At 41.9% G+C, this 23,267-nt stretch overlaps 1 protein-coding gene across 2 annotated transcripts in view; it reads left to right on the plus strand.

Annotated features, from left to right (window-relative positions):
- Positions 1 to 23,267, plus strand: part of march8 (membrane-associated ring finger (C3HC4) 8) — a 90,119-nt gene that overhangs the window by 17,578 nt on the left and 49,274 nt on the right. For both annotated transcript variants that reach the window (XM_040001451.1, XM_040001450.1), the window contains exon 2: positions 8,568 to 8,769. In XM_040001451.1, the coding sequence (XP_039857385.1) occupies positions 8,674 to 8,769 (96 nt within the window). In that variant the 5' untranslated portion in view covers positions 8,568 to 8,673. The remainder of the gene's footprint in view (positions 1 to 8,567; positions 8,770 to 23,267) is intronic.

A 23,267-nucleotide genomic window follows, 5' to 3' on the forward strand; every position in this document is an offset into this window, starting at 1 on the left:
GCACATCTTTGTGTGTTTGTGTTTTGTGTGTGTGTGTGTGTGCTGTCTGTGGCTGTTAAATTATCCAACAGTTTAAGTTTGACAGCTAAATTTGTTTAACATTTTATTCAAAGCTATGAAAAACAGCAGTGCCTATTTGTGCAAGTGTATGAGGCCTTATCAGAAGAGTCCATCAGGTCTAACTGATGCTCTGTTAATCTGAGCGGAGACTGGAGAGTGTCTGATTTCTGGCAGGGCATCAAGTCTAGTTGTCGCTGCCAACACAGCTATAGCATCTGTGCCATGGTAAAATTGTGCCCGCCTTCTCTCCCCTGACCTGTATCTTTGAGTGGAGCCACCAGTACAACATGCAACCATATTTGTAGCCTTTCCCTTTTTTTCCTTTCCTCTCGTAAAAGAATTCAGTGACAGTCGCACATCCCCCAGAGGGAGAAATTGCATTTCCAAGTGTCATACCGTACCTGCCAAATGAACACTGAATACATTTCTATGAGACAAAAAAAATAATAATTCTGAGAGCTGTATGGAGCATCTTAATGAGACACACCATACAGTTGGGAGCTTACTGTGGCTACTACAGTCACATTTGAGCATTTTAAATATTATCACTCATTAAAATGCAGAACAGTCTCTTCATTAGGATGCAACATATGGCTGAAATTCCTCCACGTCCAACATCTTTCAGAGTCTGTATCTATCTGATATGCTCTGTTGGTATCTGCCCTAACCCACTAATCCTTTGGGAAGACACCTCTTTAAATATAGACTATAGCTATACTACAGTGATGTTTGGATTGATTGATACACAGCTGAGTTTTTCTGCCTGGTTGCACATCAGAACTGAAGAACGCGCTCTCGACCATATCTCGGGTCTGATCTGACAGCAGGGACACAGAGGAGCCCCTTGGCAAACGGAGTAACAGCAGAGCTCATCTGAGCAGAACGGAGAGCAGGGCTGTGATTTACCTGGCTCAGGAGCAGAGAGGGCCAGAGATGGTGAGAAGGGCTGAGTTGTTTTTCAAATAAATAGACTTCATTGGGTAATAGGAGCTAATATTTTGATGGCCTTGTCTCTGGGTGGATCCTCTGTGGCCAGGAGTCTTATCTACCGGGGGCGGGGGGCAGTTTTGCCATCTCAGAAATATCAAGATGTGTTGTGACACATGCAAAAACAGAATATCCTGAATTTTACTCTTTTTAAATTCCCTCTGAAATTTAAGAGTGAACTTTGTTTGAAGTTTGTTTTGTTTTCCTTCATAATCTGAAAGAATATTAAGAGTAGAAGTGATTACATGGAAAATAAAGTTCCTCCAAAACAGACACGCTAAAGATTGCTTGCCCGTAACACCACAATGACTTCCTGTTCAAATAATTGGTACAGAAAATTATGAGAAAATGACCCAACTGCTCCTTTGATATGTGACAGCAGCAATAGTGTTTTAAAGTAAGTCTCAGTAAAATATGATTATTGTTTTGTAAAATATGGTCACAATCAGGCATTGTTAGATACACTACAAAGTAGGACGTGATGATTCACTAGTCGTCACAGTGCCTCTCACTCATCAGGTTCAGTTTTAATGCACCGAGCTTTCACAGAGGATTTGAGGTCTTCTGTTATTAAACCACCCTACTTGGACTTTTACACTCTGTGTGTGGCACTATGCCTCAATTCTTTCATCACAGGCTAGATTTTGAAAATTTGAATACAGGCCTCAAAGAAGAGATGTTTTTTCTAGTTTTTCCGCATTTTTGCCAGTGAAAGAAAATAAATTAATTAAAGGAACTTTTTTTTTTGCTCAATAGATCAGCATCAGCCACTGATGTCTGAACAATTTTATTTGTCATGGATGCAGTATTTTTTATTTTATTGTTTTGTACCATGTTGCACAAGGGCACACAGCATATGTCCATACAGTAGTCAGATTTGTTCCATAGTTTTGTAAGCATGCCTAGATTCAGTGCAGGCACTGCTACTGTTATTCTACCTACCAGCAGCCATGTGAAACTCACGAATCCCCTCTGTCTGGGTACAGGCTGTGGGATTAAAGCCTCCTAAAATCAAATTTAAATACACCCTGTTTTTCCTACATATTGGTTTTATGAATGGCTGGTGTTTGCTTGAAAACTGCCCTCACACAGAAATGTGTTTTGAATTTTTTTTACTGACATTATGTAACCATTTAGAAGTGCATTATAAGAAACTATTGTCCCCCTTAGAGATTAAGCTGACCCTTGAGGCTGTTGCCATAGCAACAGGTTAACTTTGAATTGAAACCATAGGAGGTCTGAGATTGGTTGGAAAGTTGCTAGCATTTTAATGGTGTTACAGTGAACTCTTTGACTAGTAGCCAGCCTGGAGGACACACACACACACACACACAACAGGAAATGGCATGATGTGACATCACATCCAAAGGACTTTATGACAGCTTGATTGACAGAATCAGTTTAGCTTTATTAATCCTAAAATATTCACACTTAGAGCTCTGAACTGAATGTTTAGACATTGTTATATCGCAAACGTGTTTTCCCAGCTGTCTTTCCAACACATCTCTCACCCCATTAGTGCAACCTCTCTGTCCAACAAAGACCTTAGGTTTGAAACACAATGCCAATTAAAAGCAAAGAGTGCTGTTGGGCTTACTGCAGTTGTTATTTTTGGGATGTATAGTAATGAGCTCGCTGGTGCAGCAGCACTATGTGTTGTGGAGACAGCGGCGAACATTGGTGTTGGGTCATCGGACTGCGCCTCGGAAACATTATAGCGAGTGACACGGACCATCCTGATTTATCTCATTCCTCCTTCTTGTTTACTTCACATCATAGTTCACAAAATGGCTTTTTTTTTAATTAAGGCAAACCTTCGTGGATGAGCTACAGCGTGAGCTTTAATGATTCTTCCCTGTGATAATTCCCTACGGGCTTTACTCGGTCCCTGACCCACACTCATTTACTGCAACTCATTAGCCTCATGCACACAGGTGCAATATGACTCTGAGGGCTTTGTGCTCATCAAAGTGACCTTTGATTCTTCACTCACACTAGGGAATAAATTATTTACTGTTTTTGCATCCGAGTCCGTTGTCTTTAATGTAATCAAGATTGATGGTGAGGGAAGGGAAAGGACTCAAGAGCTGAAGTTTGGTTAATAAAACCTTTAACATTTAACAACTGCGGTAGCGTAGCAGCTCTGTAAAAAATGCCATCAGTTGAAGAAATTACGTCCACGTAGACTCGGCGGCTGAAAAACCACCCTGACATCTAAATATGGTTAAGGACACACGGCTTTCTGCAATAGCTTGGTAAATGGTGCACTGAATTGTCGAATATAAATGCGCGTTGTTTTGTTTTCTTCTTCTTCTGGGAGACTCGGCTGCGCTTTTGTGTTTCACAACAAAACAGACTCTTTTATTTTCAGTGGTATGTGAATCAGCAGTTCGCGACAAAGATGAACATCTTTGTATGGCACCGTTTCTTCTCTGCACCCCACTCCCCTCCCCTCCCCCGTTGTGGTATTGAGTTGACCTTGCTACTGTATAAACGCACCACAATGAGCAACCTCTGCAGGGTTGTGTAGAGATGGATGTTACATAAAAGGAAAAACTGGGACAAACTTACAGAAGAGCTTCAGCGTTCCTTGGCATAGTTTCTCAAAGTTTTTGAAACTCTGCTGTTGTGTATTGATGATGGTGAGAGTGGGCGGGCTGCTGTCTAAAGCAAACCCAGACTAGCCCTTTAGCGTTCTGCTCAACCAATTGGTAGAGCACATTTTCAGGCCCTATATCTAACTGAGGCTTTCACTGAACTAGACCTACCTTATTGAGTCTTTTCTACCAATTGGTTTACATCCGTAATGACCAAAAAAATCCACCAGAAGGCACTGTGAATGTAAACGATTAGCTCTTCTTATCCCTCTCCCAAACAGGAAGTCAGAAACAAAAAACCATCCAACATATTTTGAGTGTTTTTGATTAAACTAAGGTAGGAAGATATAATTTTTTGATATATGATAGCGTTAGAGGACTTACTAAACAGATTTATGTCACGTGACAACATTAAAAAAGGGAATTAAATGTTTAATAATTTAAAGTGGTCAACCAAACGGTTGATTTGTCACTTAGGTTATGCTAGCATTAGCACCAAAATGTTTTTAAAATTGATTATTTGCCATAAAATCAGACCACTAGACCCATTTTGTTTATCCATTGCTGTTGATAAATCACATTAAGTGTTAGCACAGCAAGAATATGCTGAAACAATTTCCTCAGTAAGTCATTTTTGTAACTTTCTGAGTTAATATTAGTAAATATTGTAAAAATCAAGAATAACACGTGGAAATCACAAATATCACAATTGATTACCTTTTAATCAAATTACAGTAGCTGGTAAATTAATATTACTAAGTTGTTAAAATTATAATTTCATGTTTAACAAGTACTATATGGATGCTAAACAATTATATGGCTAAAAATCACATGGTCCTGTGGCATGATACCATCCACCTTCAACCACAGTGTGTTTGAGGTCATGGTTTCATATGAAGCCAACAGGGCTGGCACTCTCCAGGGGTTTTAAATTGTTCGGCCAAGTTCATCTGGCATCATCCACGACTTGCTGCTGTATCAAGGGGGATCTACATTCTTCAATGCTCCCCTCAGTGAAAAGGAACAGAAGCTACCTCTAAGGGGCCAAAGTTGTAAAAAAACAGTATGCAAACCCATTAAAGAACCTCAGCTCTTCACAAGTTTCAGCTTAGGCCAGAACTTGCACACCTCCCTGGGTGTCAGGTGCATTGGTACTGTATGACCAAACTGCTCTGGTGGAGCTTCCCTGATGGCAGACAAAGACCTGATGAAGAAGGGCCATGGAGCCTTTGATTACAGGTCTGATGAAGCTCTGATTGCAATAAAGTGGTTTGACACCAAATGTGTCAACCTAAACAATGCCTGTGGGTTCATGCCTCTTTCATCGGTCAAACGGCGGAGCAAAGAGTCCAATGCAAAGATCACCATTCCATGCCAATCACTCATCCTGTATATAATTAGCATATGGGAGGAATTAAGCTTTCTGATATATTACACCTGTATAAGACAAATTATAAGTTACAAGTTAAGGAGATGGCATATTCCATTATTCGGATACATCCTTGACTTGAATACCTGGTCTACAAGAGGGACGGTGCCCTACTGGACCAGAAACCGATGGCTCTCAAAAGGTTTCTGCTTGGTTGTGTCTGAACCAAGTTAACAAGCCAGCATCTAGAGTTGGACAACCATGAGTCAGCTCTCCAAGACCACAGAATAAATGCTACACCCTAAGACCCCCACGACCAAAACCACAAGCAGATGTGCTTGATTTCCACTGTTTTTATTTTATTTTATTTTTTTAAAGAAAAATGATTTTGCACAGTAGCATTCAATCAGACGTGGCCTGAATATGAATATTTTGTGCTGCTTCTCATTTTTCTCATTTGCAGATTAAAAAAATATGTATTTTGTTGTTTGATATAATAGTTTCCTTTGATGGAATGAAAACCAGCAATGATCACTGGTATGCTACTAGAAATAAACTGTATCCAATGCCCTGAATAGTTATTGTCATTAATTTGATTATAATTTGGCCCTTTATTTGATTTTTTTCGACTGTATTATCTACTGTACTTGTATTTGCATTTCATACTTTTACCATGAAGTGACAGCTCAACCATTTGGTAGAGATCAATATTTTAAAAACTACAGGGTCTATTGAAAAAAAAATATTGATTGTGGTTATTACTCACCCAAGTCAATAAGAAATGCAAACAAAAAATGTTTCCATTGCTTTTTTTTCTTGGTGTGGACCTCAAAGGGTTAGCTAAGTATTCAGCTGGGTTCAGGTCCTAATAATCATGAGAGTGTAATCGCCTTATCGCTCAGGGCCTATTTGTGCCATTGGTGAAATATCTGCATTTGTTGTTACTTCACTGATTTCAAAAACAGACGGGCCAAAATGTATATTTAACCCAACAGAAATGTTAAAAATAAACAGTTTATTACGCACCATTATGAAGCTGTAAACAAATTTAAGGCTGTATTATTTAAGCATTTAGTAATGTGCATAATTTGCAAACAGTTGCACTGATCATTAGGAGCAGCCTTGAATGTTTTAAACGAAAGGAGGTTTCCACTGATACAGTTATTGTTTTCAGTGCCACTGCTTATAAAAATCAATGTATTTATGTATTTTTTCTAGAGCATCTGCAAGGATAAACAATTACACAAGTGATTACGTGTGGAGAAAGAAGGAGTATCTCATAATACTGTCGCAGCACGTTTCCCACAGTAATGACGGCATCAGTGATTCTGAGATTCTAAATATGGTGCAAGATGATCATCTTCGATATATACCGCCTACATATGAGGGGAGAAGAAGCAATGAATATGCATGTATTCTCTGCATGTTGAATTAGTGTGCATTGCTATTTTCTGGTAATTTGGTGTATTAACCATTACTGCCTGCATGTTTAAATCAAAATGCTGTGTTATAGCAAGAGGAAAGCAGACATGATGCACACTTTATTGCCATATCAATGCTGTGTGATATTCATCTATGATGTTATAACAGTCTAAAGGCAAAGAGTGGCTACACTCTGGACCGATTGTGGATTAGGGTGTTCATCCTGGTTTGTGATACTTCTGCACTCTCTACTGCAGCCCTGATTCTCCCACTGGGTCTGAGACAAGCCTGCAGTTTGTTTGTTAGTTCACTTAAGAGTAGGTTTTCTTTTTTTTGTTTGTTTTTGGGTGCCGAGGTGCTTTCTGCTGCCTCTTTATTACACCCCCCTTCCCCACACTGTCTGCTGACATCAAGCTGAGACTGCCAGCTGTTGCACAAGAAGCTGATGCGTCTGCTGATGGTGCGTAATCACCTCTCCATCTTGTTGAGTACTTATCAGATACAGTGCGGTGATGAGCTGAAGTGACAGCTCTGGCTGCGATGGTCTGATCGTCTCCTCAGTGAGACTGTGTGGCATTCTCAGTCCGAAGCCCTGAATTAGTGCCGCCACCAACCTCCCCGCTTTTCCCCCTCCTGCACTGGTTTCTGATTACTGCCATTTTACTGACCTCCCATCTGTCCCGCTTGCTTTTTGGTGTCTTAATCCAGTCATTTTCATACTGTGGAGCTTGAGGGTTTGTTTGGCAGGCTGGGCTGCGTGCAAACACACACACAGTCACATATACAGCCTAGTGGTGAGAAGGAGCTACAGCTTAATTGCTGTCAGTGGGAGTACAGATGGCTGCATTAACTGAAGTTAATACGACCTGTGTGTAAAACCTCTTGTGTAACTCCACAGGACAGTCCCACGCTGCTGCCGCTGCTGCTTTCATGACTCTGACTCAATCAGATTGAAAGAGAAACCGACTCGCCACCAGTCACTGCTGCAGAAAGTCTGAATCCAGGTTTCTGGAAAAACAAAAGTGAATTCATGCACGCCCCCGCAGTGATATGGTTTACACTTTGGAAATCACCCCTGTGGTAATATATCTCACTCAGCGCTCGTGCTGTTCAGAGACGGCTCTCTTTTTGGAAAGTCGTAGCTGACTGTGCTTTTGGGATTTGAGGAAAGTCTGAAGGTCCTTTAACACTGTACTCCGGGTCAGAAGGGCAGAGGTGATTATGGGGAATGCTTTCGTTTTGTTCTGATTTAAAATCGTAAACTAGTAAAATAAGTTTGATAATAAAACACTAAATACAGCAACATAGATGTCTTTAAAATACACAGATGCCTCGTAATAATCACTAAGAATACACTTATACCTACTCAGTTTTGCACATAAATGCAACATAAATCTACAAAACAAAACCCAAGTCTAAATTTTATGATCAACACATCATCAGCACTTGGTATTTTAGGTTTTCTCAGGTCTCAGCTAACAATAGGGTCTCCACACGGGCCTTTTATCTGCTTGCAACTCAGCGGTGCTCAAATGTGATTGGTGCCTACAACCAAGATTCTTACAGTTGACTAAACTAAACTGAAACATGCAAAAGTCAAAGTAAAATGGGAAAAAAGCTAATTAGAAAATACAAAACTATCATAAACGACTACTTCAACGACTACTTTAACTAAACTAAACCAACAGAGAGCCTCCAGTGTCAAATATCTGCCAGCAAATGCTGCACATTCATATGCAGATATCTGTTGTATAGACATCCTTTTTTTCCTTCCTTCTTCCCTTACATCATATGTAACTGAAGCCACATTACCATAAATAAAAAGAGCTAGGTATATTTACACATGAATAGCCAGACTCTAGAGGTTGGCTCTCTAATGCGAAGACTCACACTCGTCAGCGTTTGAATTTAATCAACTTAGACTTAAAAAAAACCCTGAAGAATCCCTAAAGAAGTCAATCGAGTAATGAGCAAACCAGGTGAAAACACACTTGAGTGTTTAAAATGCAGCTGTACCACTTCAGGGCTGTCATTTCTTGCTTCTTACTCCACATTTGCATTTCATCTCTCCAGCTGCTCCGACAGAAAACGATGCTCATGTTTAATTTTGATGTAATGTGTGTCCTCCGCAGGGGCGGTACTGGCAAGGTGTCGTAGTTCAAACCAACATGCCCTTTGCTCTGGCAGCGGGACAGGAAGTGTGTGTGTGAACGTCCCCCCCCGGTTGGCTCTGCTGGGATGAACATGCCACTGCACCAAATGTCTGTCATCCCCCGTGATGTCACCTCGTCGCGGGTGTCGGGCAGCGGGAAAGCTAAAGACAAGGACAAGCAGGTATGTGAAGAGTTTATGGGATAAACCGGGTCATAAATCTGAGGGGCAGGGACACAGCTGACAGATATGGGACGGTTGTTATCTGTAGTTTTTGTTCCCTGGACGAATGGATTTGCAGAAAGATCTAATTCAACACACCTTTGATATTTGCTGCCCAAAATCTGGACAAGTCCCTAACAAGGCCTGTAAGTGGCCTTGTTACTCCAGTCTGGAGTGATGGAGGAAGTAACGGTGCTGTTTGTTTTCAGTTTCCCGTTGACAGTCACCCCCCCCCCTTTGTTACAAACCGAAGCCTAGCCCTTAAATTTTTATGACTCAAACCATTTTCTCAAAACTTTGTTAAATATCATCAAACCTCAGCATCGGCACTGTCGTCATAAACGTCTTAATGTGCAGTGCTGTTTCGTAGGTTCGTCACTCCTAACCTAACAGCCTCTGAGAGCCACACATCTCTTCAAAAAGTCTGTTTTTTGTTTTTTTGCACTGTGGGGGAAAAAAATAGTTCCCTCACATTTTCCCAGAGCAAACAAAGCCTCGGTTATATTGTTGCAGCTTTTGTTTTGTAGTCGTTCCCAAAGCCTGAGTCGAGTGTTTCTCTTTGATGCCACTTTAAGTTATATTGTATTTACTGTCACTCAAACACCCACAGGAAGAAAATTCTCCAGATGGTTTAAAACGTAATTATTCTAATTTCTTTTCCTTTTTTCCCCCCATTTTTACTGCGTCATTGCTTCAAACTGGGCTCGACAGGGTGGAAATGTTGTAAAACAACTTAGTGAAATGCCTCGGAGGAAGATTGGCAGAAATGTCAGCTTGAGCCCAGACAAAAGCAAAACGGTTTTAATTCTGTGTGACGAGAGCGGAAGATAAAATGTGCGAAGGTGGGAAGTAGAGAACGTTATCCCAGGTGTCCTGTCAGAGAACAATCAGAAAGTGAATTTTTTTTTTGTTAATGGCGGGGGCGGCAATCTAAGCACAGAAACGTAAATTCTTCATTACATTTCCCTCACAAACAAATTATTTCTGCTGCCTGTGGGTTGAACTGAGATTTGTCATCTGATGTCAAAGCTCGGGCTGCTTTTTTTCTATTTGTGCCTGAAACCACCTTTAGGCCATCCGGTTTTGCAGTTTAAGGTGCTGCAGCACATGCAGGATTTATTCTTTTATTCTTTTATTCTTTGTGTTTGCGAATTGTTCGCCGTTTGTTTTTTTTGCAAAATAATTGAGTCGAATCACCAACTCGGAACACTTTTATCTTTTTATATTTTGCTGCTTTTAATCTGAATTTTTAATAGTCAAGGAGATTTTAACCACAAATTTCTAATCTGAAAACGCAAAGATTTGTGAAAATATGAGCTTCAGAGACGACGATTAGTGTCTGTCTGATTTTAAGGTTCTGACTAAATATTACTCTTTGTGCTTTTTGAAGCATCGGGGTTCTTTTTAAATTAGGCTTTTCATCGTGTTTATCAGTAATAAAAAAGAAAACCAGCAGTACAGCTGTGGCCACATTCAGTCTTGCACGGACTTTATCTTTCTTCTGCTACTTTCTCTCCGCGTACTTCAGCATTTATCAAACAGCACACTGAAGTGCTCTCAGCACGAGAACAAAGCGAGGCGCTACGACGATATGTGGGTGACCCTCTCTTTCTCCTCACCCTCTTTTAGAGCTTCACCAACTGCAGCAGCGCAGGTGTTCCCAACAGGTTTCCTGTATTTTTTCCCTGCATGCACACACATATTACTGACTGATCCAGTGATGCGCCCGGTCTGTATTGGTTATGAAACTTAAGAGTCATTGCAGAAGTGAAAGTGAACTGAAATTAACTCCGAGACTATTTGACATCATCCTGTTGTTTAGGCAGGAAACGTGTTTGTGGAGCTTGGAAACCTTTTTTGCAGGATCCATGTGAAACAGGATTGAAGGGTTTAAATCTGAGAGCAGTTGTAGGAAGGTTGCTTCAGTCTGTTGGGAATAAAAGTGAAACCTTAAGCTTTATTCTGTCTGGGTGGCGGTGTTTGGTTTCCCTACCGCAATGTTTGCTAACAGTGTAAAGGTCCAAGCTTTGTCTCTGCTTAGCCTCTCACTCTGTTTCTCTCTCTCTGTCTCTGAGTGTCTGTGTCCTGCTGGCTGAGCTTCCTAGTCTTTCTTTCTTTTCTTTTCTTTTCTTTTTTAACCCCCTTGAGGACTAACTGGATAAACAGTAACGATTCCAGTCCTCCCCATGGAGCCATCAGCAGAGAGGAAAAAGGAGAAAATGAGTGTAGGACAAGAGAAAAGGGGGGAAACAGCAAGCGTTTACTGTGAATGCTGATGAGCTTGAGGGTCCTGGAGGTGTGTGCGTGTGCCCGGACTTTAGTCACAGAGCGCAGACCCATCTGGCCCTCTCAGACAACACAACTGGTCTTTTAGCGCCTCGAGGAAAAAGAAAACGCACAACTTTCCTCTGCTTAGGATTCAGAGTTAGTCAGCTGCTCCTTCGGAGAGCAACACATCTTGTAACTGTTGCTGGCCCCTCTTCGGCCTCGTTCCTCCAGCTCCGCTCAAGTTCGTCTTCTTCGAAATTCTCTTTGGCGGTGTGCTCGCGGGCGCTTTGTCTACGCGCTCGAGTCCTTCACTTGAGAATTCATGTTTGGGAAGATAATTTGAGGTTTAAAAATATTTTAATAAGAGCATCAAACGACTTACGGAAGTTTTATTACTTGGAGGGGTGGGTGAAAGAAAGTTCTCAGCCTTTGCAAAAAAAAAACGGTCAGATTTGTTTGAGTCTGGGGTTTTTGATAAGCTCTGCAGCAAATGGATTATTCATGAGGTGACAATAAAGTAAAGCTCTGGAACATGTTGCCAGGTAAGGATGGAGAAAAGCAAACCGACTCGGCTATTTGTGATGTGGGGAATGTATACTTAGCTATCTGTGTTTGCTTGCTAATTATCGTGGCTCCATCTGCAGGGTGACTTGCTGCCTGTTTATATTGTATAGTAAATCACAACATCATGCCGCATGAACAGAGAAGGAAAGCCTCAGGAGGTGCAGCTGTGTCTCTAATTGTCATACTTGATAATAATGCAGACATATGGGATCTCAATAACGCTAGTATTATATTCAGTGGCTTCTGTGACTGTGCATACACCGAACACTGGTGATACCCGATACCTGCCCTTTTTGATGCCACATTTATTTTTTATGAAAGCACAGAGAGCGCTGGAGGCTTTTTCCTTCAATAAGCGTGTGCCGGAGTCAAGGACAGAGAGGACTGTTTCTCCTCTGATGTTTGGTGGTTTGATAACAGCTGCCGCCGTGGCGCTCCTGGGCACTGATGGAGCATTGTCGGGCTTTGTAGACCAAGATCAAACACTGACCACCGCGGCAAAAACTTAACAAAGCCTCCAGGATAGACTGGGACCATTTAATGTGTCTGTCTTTGCTGTCATAATGAAGCAGTTGTTGTTGTTGTTGTTGTAGCAGAAATTGGTTTTGTTCCTCAGGTTTAATGCCGTTTGTCCGCCGGTTTGTACATTATTTTGGATGTGTTCCACAGTATTTTAAATCAAGAAAAAAGATCACTAACATGACAAAAATGAAGCACATCCCTACATTTATCACACTTTCATGTGCAGATTTGATGCCACAGAGAATGACAGGAGCAACTTGTCTTATTTAAATATCTAAAACTGAGTTTCTGTATATCTCTTTGCTAATGAAGTGTGTGTGGGGGGCTATCGTGGCACGATCTAAAGGCTTCTTTAAAGACTTCAAGGGAAAAAAAAAAAGGTTGAGGGTGTGTTTCAGTCTGGCAGGGGATTTAAATCATTTCACTCTAAGGAAAATTATCTACAAGTGGTGTAGATTTCTGTCATCTGCCAGTTTGTTTGGGGCTTGCCTGTAGAGCGAAAATGTTAGTGTCAAGATGCTTATATCAACAGTCAGATAGATGTGGTTCAAATGTAATGCTTACGTTTTCAAAAAGAGCAGAGCAGATAGACAGATATCTGTCCATCTGCTAATGAACACATAATGGCTTTTTAATGCATGTATGCTGGTCTTGTGCAGAACCCGTATACGAGTCTGTGGCCTGTGGCTACTCTTCTTGCGCTATTGTTAGTCCATCAGTCAGCACCGCGAAAAGCAAACCTACAAAGAGCTGAAGTGAAACAAAGTGTCCAATACAGACACTGTCTGTGCTTTTCATTATAACCCTACTTTTGGTTTGTGTTTGTGGTGCTTCCTCCATTTGCCGTGACCTACAGTATACAGGGGGGGGGGTTTGAGGGATGCACAGATTGTATACTTCTCTAAATAAGCTCTGCATAAGCACAAAACTATTCAAATGGACACCAAGATTTGGGCGTAATGAATTCATTTTCACCAAATGTTTCCAATTACAAGTAAGATTTGACAAAACGAGTATTTACGATTACATTTTAGGGGATTTCTTAACATTGCAAATGATTTATTTCATTAAAATGTTTATTAGAATCCACTTATGACTTAATTATTGTCAAAGAACATCATTATGGAAAAGTTGGATGACTGGTGGTATTAGTAGCCCTAAAATAAAGAAGATAAAAAAAAAAAAAGGAGCCGATCACTGCGCGGATTTCAAAACTGACCTCACAGTTGGCTAAAAAGTTTATCACCTCGTCCTCTTCACCACACCTGCAGCGTCTCTCTCACCCGTCATCCACTCTGCTCCACCTCAGTTGGCTGCCCTGCACCACCTCGTCAGTCAAATCCGGAGCACAGCAGCCGATTTGGCTGATTTCACTCTTTATTTGCTTGGATTATTTCACCACACTCTGGGCTCTCTGCTTAGTTCAGCTACAGTGCCCCCACTGCTCTTCACAGCCAGCAGCCCACCCAGCTCTCCACATGTCCACTCACACACTCTGCCAACCATGAACCATTCAGCCCTGCAGTCATTTATTTTTTTTTTAAAATCTAACTACAGTCTTCTGTGTGTTTATGTATCAGTCACATCTACCTCCGGTAGATTCTACTGTTTAAATCCAATTCTAAGAAGTTGCGAGGAGACTTGAAACTAATAATATCCTCAAACATCTTGTAACTGAAAGACTGTTGCATTGAAGAGCGGTCAGAAATTTCAGCAAACCAATGAGCAAAAATGAGCCTACAAGAAGTAATTTCTCCAAAAGTCATAAATGATCAAATTTCGTCTTGTGTTTTGCTCCAGTTTCCTTTTCCACAGAACAATTTAATTTTGTTTATTCCTGAACAGGACGGGATGTACTTACTGCTTCACGTAACTTTGTTAGTGGTTGAAGCATTTCAGCTGACATGGCAGACAGACTTGTTTACGCCCAGCACTACTATATCTGTTAGACATTTCCAAAGAAAAAAAAAATACTGTTCAATGAAATTCTACAAATGTATTTTTTTAAAAAGTGAAAATGTGTTTTTCAGCCCAGAGGCAGAGAAACATATTCCAAACATTTGGTAGATCAGAACTGTCCAAATCAGTCCCCTCCAGATTGCCGTGCCCCGGGGCTTACAAATGGAAATACCATGATATTTGCCCGTAAAGCCTTTGGGCTGGGAAAACTCGGCGTGAAATGCTGCATTATCAGGAAAAGGAAATGTTTACATGTTGTGTGACTCGACTGTTAGGAGTAAAGCCGAGGCGGTCACATCTAGTTGGACACAGCTTTGGTCAAGTAGGAGAGTGTGACTGCTTAAATGAGCATTTCAAGGGCAAAGGCACATTTTTAAAATTAATGTAATTTACCGTAATTGTGTTTTATCTTTGATGTATCTCTAACCAACCATGTGCACCTACACTCTATGCATATGTAACACAAATACAAACGTGTGCACATCATTTCTCTGCTTGCCTATCTTACTTGCGCACATCATCCTGGTGTAGATGTTCTGAGGCCAAACCGGTGCCCTTGCCTGTGCATAAAGCAGGATCTGGGGAGAGAAGATAACACACAGGCAAATGGCATTCTCTCTATTCTGGCAGCAGTTTTCATAAAGGTATGAATGTTATGTGTCAGCAAACTAACCTACTTTACATATAACGCTGGAGGAATTCAAGAAACTCTGCATCCTACCTTTAGCCTCATACAAAATGTGACTGATGGAAACTGAAAGATGTGAGTAAGACTAGGAAGTGTTACACCCATAAGGCTGTAATTAACTTTGTCATTTAGCACTTTTATATTAAAAAAGAAAGACTTTTCAGGACAAACTTGGAGTATTTCCTATCCACGCTGTATTTGCAGTTTTCTGTAAAGCTCTTCTCTCTATATTTGATTCGGTCTTACTAGAAGCGCTTTTGAGGACGTGCGCTCCGGATGCAGGTACACGCGGCGGCAGCTGGTGTTGTTGTTCTCTCCAGTCTGTGCAGGTCTTGCAGGGGTCTCCCAAAGGCCCCCGGCTGCACGGAGCCACTTGAGGCTGAAGTGTTAAAAAACTTAATTAAATGTGGAAGAGTCGACATGACGGCAGCGCCTTTGAGGGCCTTGACTGCTGTGAGAAAGGACTTTGCTTCACCTTGTTAAAGATTTAATTTCATTAGCCCCTATGATGGCTCCATGGGTGATTTTGCTCTCTTTTGCTAGCCGCAACAGTCTGTGCTATATTAAGTTTTATATATGTGATTACAGCCGACCCGTAGCAGAAGAAAATAGACTTCAAGAGAAATGGCAGGAAATAATTACAGTCCCCTGAGCTGCTGTGTGTGCTAGTAGACATGGCATAATATGCACCACTAAAACAGAAGAGATTTTTCTTTGTCTCCGGTGTTAGGGTGAGCGTTTCAGAAGGGCAGCTATTAGAGGAAAAAGTGGTTAAGGGGACACAATCTCTTCTAATTATCCCATGCCTCATTGCCTTCCACCACCCGTAGTCTCTCACACACCCCATATAGGCACGGTTTCAAAGCTCGAAATTAACACTTTGCTACAAAAAAGGGCAATCAGTCAGTAAATGTATGTATACATTAAGCTGCACTTACACTGGGAGTCCTCTTAGGAACAACATAATTTCATGATATCGTAATTTGCATATTCTGTGGGATGTTCTCTATCCTAAGTGGACAGATGTATAGCTATTAACCTAGTCACCTGTGGAAATTTGTTCAGCCCGTCACTCACTGCAGGGACAGAAAATCCACCTAGTCCGAAGGGGAGGGGAAAAAACTCTTAGCTGCAAATTAGACACTTTGCTGGAATAAATTTTAGGGAACCAATTTAATTTTTGCACCTTGATACAAAGGTGCTTTCTCCCCCCTCAGATTTTCAATATCTCTGTTGAAGAAATGACTGTGGTTTGCAGTGCAGAGCAGCACAACTGAAGAGCCAGCAGATAAGCAGAGACAGACAAAGATGAATAAAAAAAAAAAAACACAGATAAAATTATTTCCAGGAGGGAGTCATGAAATCACCACATGAAAGGCTCAATCCGCTGGTCCCCCTCCCCCCTTTGAGATGCTGCTGCCTCCTCGGCCTGTGCTCTGTTTCCCATCCGGGCCCTTCTGTTGCTCCTGTGTTCCCTGGAAAGCGTCTCCGTGGGGTTGTCTGAGGACGCCGTTAATTGTCTGTGACATGCTGACTTGACTCTCCTGACTCGAACAGCCCCCAAACACTCAGCCAACACCGCCAGCCAGATCAATGGTGGAAGCTCTCTGAGCTCTCCCACAGTAAACAAATTCATCTTCTTTGGGAGACACTGCAGATGTTTCTATCGCTGCAGCGTGACGTCTGGCACGCAATCGCTTCCTGATGTATGCTATTCATGTGGGGCGTCGTACCCCAGGTGTGTAATGAAAGTCTCACAGGACTCTCAGTTCTGTCACAATGTGGTGGACACACAGGTGTATAATAAGTCTCTTGTGAGCAGAAAGAAAGATATAGTGGGCAGAAATACTTTCTTTTCTTGGTAAGATGGTAATCGGATTCCCAGTGGTCGGTCCGTCAGAGGGGAGGTTTATTTCATGAACTCCCGTAGGCACGAATGCACAATAGACTCGTACTACCAAGGCTTCATTTTCTTTCAGTACCCGAGTCCCTAAATGCCTTCATCTGTACTTCTCAACACTTCCCCTCTGCGTCCTGTCTCCTTCCATCTCTTTTTTCAATCATCTCAAGGTTTTATCCATGACCACACTGTGAACTCTTTCCTGTTGTTGTCTAGGGAGCCACAGTTATGAACTATATTTAGCCACAGTGTACACATGATGCAGTTCACTTCCAGTGCAATATCATTTTATTTAATTTTTATTTGAATTAAAGCTCAGCTAAAGGGCATCACTGATCTATTTTTCCCCATCGAAAGCTCTTTATTTTTCTCATCCACACCGCTCCACGCTTGCGGTAGCAGCACTCCAGGGGAGCCTGACCCACAGGTTCACCACCTCCGTCAGCCACCTGCCAGTGTATTTGTTTTTTTTGTCTGTGTATGTCATGAAAAGCATCTGTTATTGGAGAAAGAACTGTTTTTTTACCCCAACCATGAGGTCATTGCCTTTGTTTTTGAGTGAAATTGCTGACCATTGGGTGGATTGACATTAAATATGATACAGACATTTACGTGTACTTTAGTATGAATGGAGTAACTTGTCCTCTCATTGAGCATCGCCATCTGAATCCAGTGTATATGTAATAATCCCTCATAGCTGAGCTGAGCTGAAGCAGACAGTCGTTTCCCCTGAGTGATTTATTTTGTCTCCATTTTGTTACACTTAAATTTAATATAATGTCATTTTATTAATAGGACTGATGCTCATAACCATTAAAGTGTCTCCCAAGTTGCAGAAACCAGAGTTACGCCCTTTAACATGTTTAATACTGGTACACTGTGTATGCAGACTGACAGGACTTTGTTTGTCTCCACTTTACTGAGAGCCTTAAATGGCACATTCAATGGTCACTTTGATGACAAGTTTGAGGATGGAACGAAATAAGACCGCTTAAATATGGTTGTTTATACTTTAGACACGAGAGCCATCCAAAGACTGGAGACTCTAATTGGTATGTTTGGAGTCAGTTCGAGAGCCGGATTTAGACACCTTTTAATTTAATGATATCATCCACAGTTGACTGGGAGTCATTTCAGAAAATAAGCACATTGCAGCATGTCAGCAAACATTCGCAAAAAGTGCATCTGAAATCTGTGCGGGCTGTAACTTAATGGAACAACAGCTACTTTTGTACTGCAACATGCAGGGTGGTGGTTCACAGCTGTTTTCATTAAAAGTGAATTGAAAAGGCGCGGAGGAAGAAAACAAAGACTATATTAAGTCTGTACCGATTACTGAAGCAAAAGCACAGGTTTGTTTCCTTTTTCTGACATGCCCGACGGAGCTCGGAGAGTAACAAGTCTATTCAGGTTCTGTGCTTTTGCTCAGCGCGTTTATATGAAAGAAGTTTGTAGTTTAATTTTTTTTAAGTTACATTGGAAGCAGATTTCTCCCCCTTTTAACGACTCACTGTGTATTAGTGAAACAATCACCTATAACTAAAATCATTGTGTTCTTATTGGCTTTGAATGAACCCTTTATATCTCCATAAGGATTCTGTCCCCATCATAGAAGCTGGCCCGCTCCACCAGGTTTTTAAAATGCGAGGTTTTTTATAGTGGCGTGACAGAAAACTGCATATTCTTCAACAACATAAGAATGGGAGGGGTGCTGCTGGATGACTTCAGCTGGTGGTAGCGGCAGCCTCACGCAAGTTGCCACTAAATCCTGCACAGGCTCCTGCAAGTGGGCACAGTACAGTTGTGTAATGTGTAAATTTATTGATGTTCAGGGGTGTTGTGGTGGGTGGGTGAAGTCGGACTCACTATCCAGGACGCTAACGGCAGCAAGGAGCCTTGCAAGCCTGGTTTCTCTAAAATATTATCTAGCACAAGATGTGACAGCAATCATTTGTATCTATAGTAGTTTGGACTGAAAGCTTAGCCATACTGAACATCAAGTAGCTTTAAGCTTTACCGTATGTTGGACCAGCTGTGAGGTAAGAAAGTCGTTTTAGAGGAAGCTGGTACAGTCTCTTTTTAGGCTGATGAAATATTTTTAAAACCCACAACAGCACAAACATATAGCGCATTTTAACATATTGAGTTTAGGGCTGGGCAGCTAAGGTGCTCTCATTCTAGTTTCACATAACACGAGTAAGTTAAACACTTGTCACGGTTATCAAGACATTTAGATTACTTACAGTTATTATGCTGTGCCTTGGTGATCGGGTTTGACCTCTTATGTGCCATCGCACCAAACTGAAAGCATTATGATGCTGTAAGCAAGCTAGGAGGCTAATATCAGTCCTGTATACTTCTTTCTAGCAGAGAGGCCTCTCTGTATAGCAGATAGTGAGCAAAATGTTTACCATGCAGCCATAAGAGGCTTATGTGGTATTGTTGTCACCCCGCCGGGCGGGCCAGTGGACACCAAGTTTGTGAAAGCAATAACTTGAGAACATGGTGATGTAGATGCTTCAAATTGATAGCATAGATAGGATAGAAAAAAAAAACTCAATAGAATCTCAGTGAAGTTCAAGTTTTTTGAAAATCCTGTGAAGTCGAAAACTGACAAAGGAAGTCATCTAGGATTTTAAAATTACCATACCGTACCATAGGTGTGTCTATTCGAGGGCTGAGGGGTAGTATGTCGGTATTTTTTACATTTTATTTATGTTATGGGAGTCGTACCTACTTAAATAAGAATTAAGAAAATAATGCACCCTTAAGCTTGATGCAGAACTCATTTTCTTGTAAAACTAAAGCAAGCTTCACAATGAGGGTTGAAATGATTCTAAAACTGTTATACATAAGTTAACACTTGAATCAATTATAGAAATTCTCTTTTCACTCCGAATGATCATCCTCAGGATGTATTATTGCCCACCTGTCTGTTACATTTTATAAATCTGTGAAGTCATTTATGTTACATTGCCATATAATTTCCAAAGAAAACCATATCCTTGAGTCTCATGATGAACAGATGAGTGGAAGTCTGTCAGGCTTTTTCACCATGGGCATTTAAATCATCTGCTGAGTTTCCCTATTATGTTTTACTGCAGGGGGCTGTGCTATTATGCTACAAAAGAGCGAGGGAGAAAACATCCACAAACACTTCCCTTAGGTGGAGTGGAAACCAGATGTTTGTTGCTTAGAAGTCTCAACAGCACATTTTCTTTCATTTTCAGCAGCCAAGCACAAAATATCTCAACATGTCACACGGCTTGTTTCGAGAGAGGAACTCTGTCTACAAGTGTTTTACTTGTAGACGATTTTATGTAAATTATGTATAGTTTGAGACGAATGTTATTCTTTGACCCTGTGAAGCGAATACGCTTGTGCGCCGCTAGACTACTTCAAGACAAGAGAGTAACCGATGAAGATAACGGGCAGTGCGAGACGTAATGACATGTAACACGGGTCGTACGCTACTCTTGATCCCATGAAATTGTGTGCACAGTGCACCTCTTCTCTCTCCTTAGCCTTTGGATGGTGCTGCTGCATGAATGCACTAGCACCCGGTGTCCAGATGAGGTTTTCAGTGAGTACTGCAGAGTGCAGAGGACTGCGGCCTCACATTAACATTCACCTCCATCTACCGAGAGGAGAAATGAGTAAAGGTAGAGTGCGCCGCGCAATCACGGTGAGAGGGGCCAGGTGAGAGTATAAAGAGATAAGGTGAAAAAGAGCACAATTATGGTCTGTTGTAAACAGCGTGAAGGAAGCGAGAGCGAGAGCCTGTCGTTGCCGTAGAAACGGAGCAAAGACTGAATAAGAGTAGTATCGGCAGGAGTGAAGCAGCACGGGCAAAACGTGGAGAAATAGTTTGCCGTTCGCCACAGACATGCCTCAGCTCTGCTTCTGTCGGAGCTGTCAAAAGCCGTGTGTGCTAGGAGAGCGCCGTGCTTTCCCACTTACTTCAATGAGTATTCAGGCAGCGCACCCGATACATCCACCCTCTATGCTAGTGTCCCCTGTTGCCGATCTGAAGAGCAGCCAAAACCAGAAAGAATGTCTTCCCCGTGAAATCGAGGTGAAGCCTATTTGTAAGAGCAGGAGCTGTGGATAGTTGCTGTCAGTCCTCTGTCACTGTGATTGATGCATTTATTTCAACTCACGGCACCTTCCGCACAGGCCAGGTGGCTGCTCCACCATCCCTCGCCTGGGGTCACTCTGCCAGGGCTGACAGCAATCAGGTGGCGTCTTTTCAATCCTTGCACGAACGAACGCATTTTTTTCTTCTCCTTCCGTCCTATCTCTTTCAGGGCCGTGGCCTCCCTCAGGCTCGCTAATAGATTACAATGGTGCTGTATGTGAAACACGAAAATCTCAGGGTACAGAGACAAGACAAACATGGGGGAAGAGAATATGTCATCACCATAGAAACAACCTGGCAAGGACATTGGCGAGCTGCTACCTGAAACTCTTTGGTTTTGTCTTTTTATCTTGCATCGCGTTGAACTTTCTCTAAGCTGCTTTTATCCAATTTATAGTTGGCGCTCTTAAATGACGCATAAAAGCTCTGCTGCTGCACATGCACCGGAACAGTAATGTGCGGGAAAGTTTTTGTAAAGACTTGTGTACTTTAGGCAATCACTGCTTACTTCTTTGTTGACTGCTAGTCCCTGGCTGCAGCAGTACAGGGATCCTTATGTGAGTGAGTGATGTTCAACAACCAAACTGACAGTCAGCTTTGATGAATGGTGGCAATGGTAAGTAATGTGTACATTGTACAATGTGTACAATGATGTAAGTAGATGGTAAGTAATGTAATGGGGGAAACTCATATGGGATGTATACAGCCAAAGAATAAAAGGCTCTGCCGCATCTACAGGACATCAGTGATATTTGTAAGGTGAGGTGTCTGTGCAGAGCCCAAACTAACAGGCAGTACCTACTGAAGCCACAGCTTGTTGTTTATTTATATTATTCAGTCATTTATATGCTTCTCACGCAACCACAGACACCCAGAAGTAAAGAGAAAATCTGCAGTTTTGTTATGCAGCAATGTCTTGCAATATGACTAAATTACGAGACGGCAAAAGTCTTGAGTGTGCGACTTTTCATTTTTGTTTGCTTGTTTTTAACGGGGTTTTTTTTGTTGTTGTTGGATTTGTCAGAAACCATCGAACAGATTCTGCTGCATTTCAGGCTGTGCACGGTGAATCCAGGAAGTGAGCTGATCTGGGCACGGCTAAATGGTTTTTCCTCTTGGATTGGCAAAAAACCTGTTGAGCTCGTCCTGAAAATATTATCTTTGTGCATCTGTGCTATGTGACTTGCACACAGGGGAACAAAGCCCAACTACAAAAGTGAAATTTGAAGCCCATGTGCCGTCATGTACAAAGAGATCTCAGGACAGCAAGGACAATGGTGTGTTATTAGCTGATGGATGGGGATCTGCTGGATTGCTCCTGTTGACCACTCAAAATACACTGAGTTCCAAAAAAAAGGTAAAGCCAGCTGCCAATCACCCGGGGGAGGTAAATAACTGGTGAACAAACAGCAGGAATGCTGAATGCAAAGAATATAAATGGTGTTTTTATAAAATTTTTATCACTGCTTCTCCCTGGAGTTTCACATAAATCCATTATAAAATTTTACATACCTGAAATCTGGAAAACAAGTGCATTTAAGCATAAAGTAAGGATTATCGCTCACCGATTGACTGCAAACCACACTAAAAGTCATTTTGTGATGTCACTGTGTAACACTCCTGAGGTCAGGTCTGCAATTAAGGGCAAGCTTATGATGGAACAAGCCAAGGAGAGATACTTTAAAAGCCAAAGCATGTCATCAGGAAGAAAGCGTGTAATCATTTCAGGTGGAAATGCTGCTTTTTCCCACAAAATATTTGCTTGCACTTGTCTTTGCACAGGCAGAGAGCTGACCAGACAAATATTGATAGGGCGGAGCGGGACGGGAGAAGTGATTGAAAGGAGGTTTGAGTAAACGGAGAGCTGCTGGAAAAATGCAGAAAGAAAAAAAAACGCAGAAGAGGATGGGGAACGGCGAAATGTGTTTCAGATGCCAGCCGTGGGAGCTGGAAATGGAGAAAAAGCGAAGGTTGGAGTGTGGGCCGGCTGGGAGCGATGGGATTTTGACTTCATGCTTATCACTTCAAAAGACAGCCTGTAAAAGGCAGTCTGCTCCTCTGCAAGCCTCGCTCCATCTTTCTCTGTGTCTCTCTCCTCCTAACCCGAGGTGAAGTGGATCATTTCTGGCCTAATAGTTATGGTTTGATTTGCTGTGCAGTTTTCATTCTCTGAGACAACCTCTGTCCTGGGGAGGCTGCTCATTCAGTGGCTCGTGTAAGCCTCGGCTCTACACTCTCCTACTTAATGTGAGCAGCAGCGGTCATGGAGTGCAACATTTTTGGAGTGTGACATTGTTGCTTTAACAGTTCAAGCAGCCCTCCGGGGGGTGAAAGGAGGTGGGGGGGAGGTTGAGCCACTCAGATCTGTGCTATGTAAACACAACACTGTTGTTTTTAAAATACGGCTCCGCTTTCTTTCG

Source organism: Simochromis diagramma, unplaced genomic scaffold (assembly GCF_900408965.1).
Source record: "Simochromis diagramma unplaced genomic scaffold, fSimDia1.1 OVJJ01000421.1, whole genome shotgun sequence".
NCBI lineage: Eukaryota > Metazoa > Chordata > Actinopteri > Cichliformes > Cichlidae > Simochromis > Simochromis diagramma.